The 9,701-nt window shown below is 43.1% G+C and overlaps 1 protein-coding gene across 3 annotated transcripts; it reads left to right on the forward strand.

The window, feature by feature from the left end:
• Positions 1-4: 4 nt before the first annotated feature.
• rab41 (RAB41, member RAS oncogene family) lies at positions 5-9,326 on the forward strand. Of its 3 annotated transcripts, none has more exons than XM_080526061.1 (9): positions 5-137; positions 1,866-1,924; positions 2,217-2,270; positions 2,590-2,695; positions 3,000-3,035; positions 3,971-4,082; positions 4,798-4,891; positions 6,903-6,969; positions 7,146-9,326. In XM_080526061.1, exons 1-9 carry the CDS (start codon positions 59-61, stop codon positions 7,208-7,210), a joined length of 672 nt encoding a protein of 223 aa, XP_080382187.1. In that variant the 5' UTR covers positions 5-58; the 3' UTR covers positions 7,211-9,326. The 3 variants fall into 3 exon arrangements, with proteins under 3 accessions (XP_080382187.1, XP_080382188.1, XP_080382189.1); XM_080526063.1 differs by having other exon boundaries at positions 109-175; XM_080526062.1 differs by lacking the exon at positions 3,000-3,035.
• The last annotated feature ends 375 nt before the right edge of the window (positions 9,327-9,701 follow it).

The raw sequence follows: 9,701 nt of genomic DNA on the forward strand, positions 1-9,701 counted from the left end.
GTCGAGACACCGTAACAACCCGGCCAACATTAGCTGTTTGTTTGTCTTCTGAGAAAACATGTCAACCACCACCGGCGGCGGAGAGTTTGGCAACCCCCTGCGGAAATTCAAGCTCGTCTTCTTAGGCGAACAGAGTGGTAAGGTGAACGTTAGGAGTCTAACGGGGCTTAATGAGGTGAACATTTGTTTTGGGAAGGTTTTTATGCTAGCTTAGCCTAGCTTAGCTGGCTAACGTCAGGACAGGCCGAGGGCAGGCTGATGGTTATTCAGACAGACTTGTGTCATTTCTTGGACCAAGTTCCGCCCATACATACATAACTAATACTGGGTGTGACGACAACATGTGTTCACTGATGTGACAGGATAGCATAGGGAGGGGACATGTTGATCCACCTGGATAACATTGGCACCAAAGCTAAACGCCAGAGTTGGTCCAGACAGTCACAGTCATCTCATCTGATCACATCACCCAGCTAATCTTAACTCTCTAAACCGGCCACTTCATGTCCTCTCAGGACATCAAACTGGCCGTGTCATAACCTTCTCAAAGGGTATGTTAGCTATACCTTTTTTCACCTTTTAATCACGGTAATTACATGAATGTGGGGTAGGTTTTCAGTTGACTGATGTTGGTTGTTGTGGGTTTAACGCAGCTAAAGGCAGCTAGCTGCAGCTGGCTAAGCCACGTAGGACACTTGTGTCAGCAGGGGCGCTTAGCTACGCCTGTCTGTTAGCTGCTCGGAGAGAAGCAAAGCAGCCAGCAACACGCCTGTCTGTTGTTCAACCTTGAGCATTTGCATTTGTGGCGACATAATAGTCAAGATGCCATTTTAGAGGTCTGATCCTGATTGACACAGTCAAGTTGAACTATGGATTCAGATGAGCATCGCCCCAAAGTCGGTGGATCGATTTTCTTAGAACATGTTCCCTCCTCTCTGCTCCATGACTGAGATGATCATGTGTGGCTCCACCCTGTTACTGCCAGCTCAGCGTGGGTTCAGTAGTCCATCGCATCGAACTATGCGATTACACCATTTAACCAGACATGTTGTCAATTGTCATACGATAAGCAATGTCTGACCATGCAACAATTATAGTCATCGGTGTTCTCGTTGTTTTAATACATTGTTTAAAAACGAAATGCGTTTTTGGGTTCATAATGTGATGACGGTGGCCCGGTGGTTCCTCCCTACATCCCCACAGCACAGAGTATCATCATGCATCATTTACACTTTCTGATTTTTACACATCACGAACACTTTGCTCGGCTGCCCTCGAACAGGCGGTTCAGGACCATGTTCGCAAGGACAAACAGACTGAAGCTCAGCTTCTACCCCAGGGCCATTCAGGCCCTGAACACAGCAAAGACCTAGGTTCTAGGCCCTGGACAATCTAGACAAATTGATGGCAGCTACTAGATTGAAATCAAGTGTAATACTGAAACACAACTGTGTACATTTCAAACCTACAAACTGCGACACTTTAAATGAATGTGCAATAACACTATGTGCAATATGACAACCCTAGGGTACATAAGGTTCAGAGAATAGGAAATGTTAGAATAGGTATAGCATAGCATAGAGTACAGCACAGTGTTTTATTTGTATAGTATGGTATAGTGGATAGTGTACATAGCCTTTATTTATGTAAACCAGCTCTTTTCCCCTCTTGTTTTTAGTTTTTTTTTTTCTAGCACCAGGGGAGCCCCCCCTCCCAAATTTCGTTGTTTGGTACCTGTACTATATCAATGACAATAAAGACCATTCATTCATTCATTCATTCATTCATTCATTCATTCATTTAGCAAACATCATAGTGTGAAATAAATGTTTTTTTTCTTCCCTCTGTTCTGTTTGTCCTTGCAGTGGGGAAGACCTCTCTCATCACCAGGTTTATGTATGACAGCTTTGACAACACCTATCAGGTACATACCCTCTGGAGTGCTGTTAGGTCTAGGCCTGATGGAGGATAAGTCATTGTAAGCAGTGTTTGACACGGACACTGTCCTAAGCGTTGGTCTGTCCTAAGTGTTGGTCCTAAACCTGGTCTGTAGCTTTTTGTATATCTCTGTGGTTTTATGTTCAGGTAATGTTTTTATATTGGCATAGCGCAATCTGTGTGACGTAGGAAGAGTGACGATCTAGCTTCTTTTAGGATTTTGTTGAATGTTTTTGCAATTCATAGCTTGGATGACTAATTTAGTGTTTGTCTTGCAGGCAACAATTGGTATAGACTTCTTATCGAAAACCATGTATCTGGAAGATCGCACGGTAAGCACCGCTTTCACCTTGTTTACATCGTTGTCTGTTAGCCCAAAATGGGGTTGGCCCTTTTTATGTTTTTATGGTTTTTTTTATGTTTTATTTGGCCATCATGTTGCTGTATTTCATACATTTTTTTTTTGTTTTTTAATTTAATTTTTAAAAACTTTTCCTTTATTATTTCATTTCATGTAGCCCATGTGCCATTATTATGTTTTAGTGCCATCATCATTTTATGTTTGCTTCATGTCTCTGTCCACCCCTCCACCCCCATGGCTGGGTTCCGAATTGTGCCCACTCCCCCCTTTTGTTGCGCGGTTGGCCACAGATTCGGCTCCAGCTGTGGGACACGGCCGGGCAGGAGCGGTTCCGCAGCCTCATCCCCAGTTACATCCGTGACTCAGCTGCTGCTGTGGTGGTTTATGACATAGCAAGTAGGTATCCAGACCCTGCCCCACCTCCTCACCCTTCCCTCAGTGTATGGAAGGGGAGAACAGGGCAAACAGCATTTCAAACAGCCGAGCCGCTGAACTGGATTGTATGAATGAGAGCTGCACCCCAATGAGGACAGAACTAGGTCCTTGGGGCTTCAGGCCTTGACAAATTCTCTAACAGAATGAACATGGTTGAGACCATAGACAACACTATCTTGCCAGTGAGAACTGCTCCTTCTGATAGGAGTAGAGAATCCTATTGGAGTGTTTAATGGAACTCCATTTCAAACTCCCTTTCATCCAGTGACGCTTGTGCTTATGGAATGCTGTCCCCAGAGGGGTAAGGAAGAGGGAAAATCAGGTCAGATAAAGGCTTTTTCTTGTGGAGGATCATCCTTCTCTAGCTCCAAAACCATTGATTTGACCATTAATCATTCTGTTAACCACCCAAGTCACACAAACAAAGCATCAATCGCCAAATGATAACCTACCGGCCACGCTACAGATAACCGTCCTGCGATTTAACGATTTTCCCTTTTCCTTGATGCACGGTCATTCACCTCTGCTGCCTGGCTCTTTTCTTGCAACTCTTTTATGTCTTTCCTGTTCTCCGTTTTTTCCCTTTCCGTCTTTCCCTTCTTCTCCTTCTCCTCCTCCTCCTCCTCCGTTCCCATCCTCAGGTCCGGCTCCAGCTCTGGGACACTGCTGGACAGGAGCGTTTCCGTAGCCTCATTCCCAGCTACATCCGTGACTCCACCATCGCTGTGGTGGTTTATGACATCACCAGTGAGTCGGAGCCGTGCGCAGGCCTAGATCTGTGTCTCTCTCTCTGTAAGGGAGCAGCAGGGACACGGGGGAAGGAGGCCGTCATGGCATAGAAGAGAACCTATTATGATTACCGGTTACTATTATTGGACATGCTTATTATCACAGTGCCTCGTAGTGAAGTTGGTGATCGTAGCCACAGTACGTCCAGCGCTCTGCAGCTGTGTGTTGGTTTGGGGCTCTTCCCGTTCCTATGTTGTAGAGACCACCCTCCCTCTCTTCCTGTGCTAAAAGTTAACATACCCTCGCTGTTGTTTATCTTTCGCTTACTAACATCTAGCTACTTTACTTACTTACTTACTTACTTACTTACTAACTATACACTACTTTGCTAAAAACATTTCCTGTGCCCTCAATGAAAATCTATGATTGCTTTTCCTTTCTTTGATTGGTCTGATTAGCGCACCTGATCCTATATGCGCTCTGTAATGTTTCCTTGCTCTTCCTCAGATCTCAATTCATTCCAGCAGACGTCAAAGTGGATCGACGACGTCCGAACAGAGAGAGGCAGTGATGTCATTATCATGCTTGTCGGGAACAAAACAGACTTAGCTGATAAAAGGTACACAGTCGTGTAGGATGTCTGATGTGTGATGGGAATGTTGGGAGAGAGAGAGGTTCACTATGTTGTATAAAGGCAGTATGATCCCTTATTAACTGTATGTAGACACCTATCACCTGTATGCACCCTTTGCCAAAGCCTGGTTCCCCTCTTTTCCCCTGAATGTATTAAGCATCTCATCTTGTTTTAATTTGAACTGTCCTTTGAACGGTCCCGGGGCGACTGTGGCTCAGCCGGTAGAGCCGGCGTCTAATGATCGCAAGGTTGGCAGCTCGCAATGGTTCGAGTCCCTGGCTGGCCACTGTCGAAGTGCCCCTGAGCAAGGCACTGAATCCATAATTGCTCTGTGGTCGCCTTCAATGGCTGTGACCCCTTGCCTAGATGCCCCCTCTAGAGCATAAATACATTTCGTTGTACCCTGTGCAATGGCAAACTTTCCTTTCCTTTCCTTGATATATATATATATATAGCATATTCATTTTCGATTTTATTTTGTTCATGAATTTGATTGTTTATTGAAATACAGACATTGTTTCACACCCATCATTATTTAGTTATTATGCTTTTGTAGCCGGACATGGTTTTATTTATGTTTTGCTCCTTCTTCCCGATGTGTTTCTCCATGTCATTTTGATTTGCTGTCTCAAAAACCAACCCCCCACCCCCCTCCTCCCCCCCCTCTGGAACCACCCTCCCCTCCCCGGAACCATGGCAGGCAAGTGTCTGTAGAGGCAGCCGAGAGGAAAGCACGTGAACTCAATGTGATGTACATAGAGACCAGCGCCAAGGCTGGCTATAACGTCAAACAGGTGGGTGTCCAGCGACCACCACCGCAGGTGTACAGCACCCGCACCACTACAGCCTCCCCAGCTGCTCTCATGGTCATGGTGTGCCCTTAGGACCACCCATTTGTGATGCCTGTAACGTACATCTCTCCATGTCTTGATCATGTAGAGCAGGTTATGCTGGTGGTGTGGAGTGAGTGAATGTGTCGTGAGTGAGTCTCTCTCTTAAATCCCGTCAAGCTGTTCCATTCTGATTGTATCAAGCAGCACCCCCCCCCCCTCTCTCTCTCTATTTGTGTATCAGTGGTATGACTAAACTAACCTCTCTCTTTCTCATTTAAACTGGAATCTCTTTTGAGCTCTTCTTTTTTTTTTTCTCTCTCTCGCTCTTTCTCTCTCCCTCCATCTGTCTCCATCTCTCCCTTCCCCCTTGGCCTGTCCTCTTCGCGACGTCTCTCTCCATGTCTGTCTGTGTCCGCCCGTCTCCACGGCTACGGCCCGAGCAGACAGATCACCACGGAAGAGGGCGAGCAGAGAGCTAAGGAACTGAATGTCATGTTCATTGAAACCAGCGCAAAGACTGGCTACAATGTCAAACAGGTAGAGACTCTGCTAACTCAGGGTAGCTTAGCCCAGTCTGCCCACCCTAGGCTCCCGTCGTCTTTGTCTTTCTCTACTCTGGTTTTCCCCCCCTGTCTCTTCACCTGGCTGCTCACAGCTTGAACGTGTCCTCTGCATCGTGATTCACTTCAGTCCTTAGGTGTTTGTCATTCACGTCCACTGCTTAAGAACGCTTCAGTGTTGGTTGATATTTTGCGCTCAATGTTGTTGTTTTTATTTTTTGGCTTGTTTCACAAGACATGTAAATGCCGGTGCTTGTTATGATTCTCAATGTATGGCATGGATATGTTTTGCTTAGTGGGAAAATTCTATTCTGTTCTTCTATTTTTTCTTTTTTGCAAATAGTGTAGAAGGACGTAAGTATTAAAGACAATTGGTTGCACTTTATTTTACTGTACAGACATAACGTTTTTTCATGGAAATGATATGGTACAATGTAGGGTTGGGTAGTATCAATTTAAATAACAAATTGTGCAAGGACATGACATGACATGACAATTCTCCGACGTCTGTCAACCAAACAGGATGAAATTAACATAAAATCAATGGGCCCCAATCCAGTATAGATAAATCCAAAGCACAGCTTCTGTATCATCCAGTAGGCTTATCAATCACTGATGTCGAGGGTGGCCCGAAAGTACTTGTATGAGTCTGCCACAAGCTCATCATCAGAGCAGCAGCACAGCAGGCAGAGTTGGACGTGCCCTGCTGAAGCCTGAAAAAGTAAACATGCTTGTTTTTCTGACGAAAAAAACTAGGCCTAACGTTGTGGTCTGTAGGATACGCTTTAATGCCCGTTTTTGTTACTGCCGTTTTTGTTATTTGTTGTTATTTGATATTAATTTAATTTAATTGTACTGGATTGTGGCCCATAGATTTGTTGTTAATTTCATTCTGTTTGGTTGACAGACGCTGAACAATTAATGTCATGTCTTTGCACAATTTTTTTACCCGCTGTATTTGCACTCAAGCTTTAGTGTTTGTTATTCAGTTTCTGATGTTGTTCAGAGAATAAAACTGGAACATGTATCACTTTTGACGAAAATAATAAAGATAGTCATGTAAACCACGGTTAAACCCTAAACCGCAGTTTAATTTGGAGAAGGTTTAACAGTTCGATACCGCCCCAAAAAAATTCGATACCGCCCAACCCTAGACACTAGCTATTTTTTTTAAATGCGGTTTACAATAGATAACCGCCCAACACAGTAATAAGCAATGAATGTTTCTTTTGGATGTACTATATTGATCACCACTAGGGTGCACTACAGTACCATTGTGTTGAATTCAAATGGTGATTTCCAATAGATGATGTTACCATCCAGGTTGTTACCTTTATGTGGTCACCTTCATATTGTGACTGATGTAGGGTACAACCACCTCCCCCTCTGACTACGCTCCTCTTGTTCCTCAGCTGTTTCGCCGTGTGGCCGCAGCCCTGCCTGGGATGGACAGCACACCAGAGAAAAGCAAAGAAGACAGTATCCTTTTAAACAGCTTCACATGCCTCTGTGTTTGTAGTGATAACTACAGTGCTTTGAGTTATTTAATATTTATGAAATATATATATATATTTAAATTAAATAATGTATAGTGCATAAAGTACCTCATGACGATATGTCCTAATCATGAGTGATATTCCTTAACCCTACCTCAGTGATAGACATCAAACTGGAGAAGCCACCGGAGATGGCAGTCACCGAGAGCAGCTGCTCCTGCTAGTAAACACCTCACCCCCCACCTGACCTGCCTCCTCCCCACCAACAGCTTGTCTCTCAGTGGCCACTGTCCCCACCCATGGCTCACTGCCATTGGGCTGGAGAACCTGTCTTTCCCCCCCTTTCGACTCAGTGACTTTTCGGAGTAACCGTGTGGATGTGCTATTACTCTGTATTTAAACAGATAATCTAAATAAGAACAAAAAAATATTAAAGGTAAAACGTGAACAGTTTAAAAACACAGAATAGGTTAAATGCTGATGTGTTCAGATTTTCATCCAACTGCATGGCATTAAATAGGACTGCAGACTGACCTAGCTAACTGCTCTTGAGTTACTGCACCGTTTGGAGCATCAGTGCTGTCACACTTGTCATTGTTGTAAAGTAATATTGTTTGAGATTATTTAAGTGACTCTACGAGGTCAAGGTCTCAGTCCCTTGATTATTTGCTTTTGTTTCCAATGGAGAGTATGGAGTGGGAGAAGTTCTGTATAGACCATTGTATCTACATGAAAAACAAAGTACCTGTTACTGGTTATTCCCCCGTTTTGATATACTTTGTTAAAAAAATGGATTTCCCTCTAAAGTCAATGAACGTTATTTTTTATCTAAACTCTTCTCGCTACGGTTGGCTCATATCAAACTGAGTTCTTCGTCGAAGATGGTTTATGGGACCATATATAAGGGACATTATTTTCAGGATATTTCGAGGCATGAACAGCCAAAGAACTTTACCTAGGATTACCATTGTTGGTTAGTAGACAAAATGACTTCAATTGAGTCTGGTTTGTTTTAGGCAGATCTCTCTTAGGGGACGCTGCAATAAGTATGTACAGGTATAATAACCAACCAGTAAGAAGAGGGGAAAATTATCCCTAATTCATTGTAACTGATAATACTAACCTAAATCTATTGATGTACACTTCGAATCTATAGCAACTCTGTCATAGCAACTTTCCTCCAATAGCCGCACGCATACTAACATATCTCCTTGTGTCTGAGGAAAGGAGGTGCATAAAGTTGAAATATGGGCCTTTCTGAAGTGTAGATAGAAGGCGCTGAACCAGTTTCGCACTAAAGAGAACATGTGATGTGTCCCCATACTTTCCCATCGATGTGTTGTTGTCTTGTTGTCATGACACTATTGCAGGAACAGCATGCCCACCATGCAGGATTTCTAGACGGTTAAGAACACGGATGCCTTTTGCTTGCCAACGTTGTGCACTGAATCAAGCCACGATATTGTAAAGATAAAAGAGGCCTGCTGACTGGCTCGTGGCTTCAATAGTAGTTTTGTTGAGCAGGTCGCTTCAGTAGTTTGGTCCTCAGATACAGCTAATGCTTACTAACACGCTCGCTGTATAGTAATATCAAAGTGCAGTGAAGTTAGTTAACCTTTATTGCTATTGCCTGTGTTAGGACTGTTGGATTTCTGCGTTTGTTTATTTATTCTGTAACACAAGCAACCGTGATTTAACATTGTATGCTTGACCAAAACTACAGTGGCTGGCACGCACGTGGTAAGTTACAGTAGTATTTTATTTATTGTTTGCGTGTCTGCTTGGATGCTGTACCTCAAAACAAAAACCAGGCCTGGTTATTTGCTCCCTATCTATCATGTCACCATGGTCACACTGATTGTGAGTTCTTGCAGTGTGTGTATTCAATGGATTGGTTTATTGTCACAGGGACGGCTTGACTGCACCCACCCACCCCCACACCCCTGTCCGTTACCACAGACACAGAAACTCACAAACAAATATAGTGTGATACACAACATTCGAACACACAATCCAACTAACCACACAGCCATAAATGTCCCATTTCCCACACAAACACCAATACATTTTCTGTAGCTTGTTTGAAATTGTAAACATTTTAAAATGGCTTTAAAAAAACTAGTTAAGTATTTCATTACAATGAACTACCGTCTTAACCTTAACTGCTCTTCTCTTCTCTTGACTGGATACTCAGCTCTGCTATTCTGAAATGTGTGTCTATTTGAAATATGCTGTCTACTAGTGTTTAGCAACGTTTGTGTGAATAATGTACTATTACTATCTGCTGTATAAAAAAGGAGAGTTAAAGAAACACCGAAGTGTATCACATGAAATAAAGATATTTCACCAAAGTGTCTCACAGCTCTAGTATTTCTTGCAAATGACCTTTGTTGAGAGGGCCTACACTCTTACATTTAAATAGTTTAAAATATATATATATATTATTATTATCTGTCTTCTCTTTCAAGTTGATTTAGTACATATAACTACGTATTATATAACATACAGTAGGAGATCTAAGGTTATAGCTCTTAACGACTCAATTGAAAGCAATGTTGACTTTCACTAACTATCAATAATTCAGTGTCAACTGAAACTAGTGACGATTTACGAGGATAGATTTGTTGTCATCCACGATGAAATCGAGGACGGTCCTATGGATCTGTCTCCGCCCAGTCGTGTGTCACACGGGATATGATGACAACACTGGGACGA

This window comes from Nansenia antarctica (assembly GCF_963989245.1).
Source record: "Nansenia antarctica genome assembly, chromosome: 3".
NCBI classification, from domain to species: domain Eukaryota; kingdom Metazoa; phylum Chordata; class Actinopteri; order Argentiniformes; family Microstomatidae; genus Nansenia; species Nansenia antarctica.

Excerpts from the sequence above, each read along its gene's own strand:
- rab41 (XM_080526061.1), top strand. The coding sequence starts at position 59 with ATGTCAACCACCACCGGCGGCGGAGAGTTTGGCAACCCCCTGCGGAAA. Across the intron at positions 1,925-2,216 it reads GCTTTGACAACACCTATCAG|GCAACAATTGGTATAGACTT; the intron begins GTACATACCCTC and ends TTTGTCTTGCAG. Across the intron at positions 6,970-7,145 it reads AGAGAAAAGCAAAGAAGACA|TGATAGACATCAAACTGGAG; the intron begins GTATCCTTTTAA and ends ACCCTACCTCAG.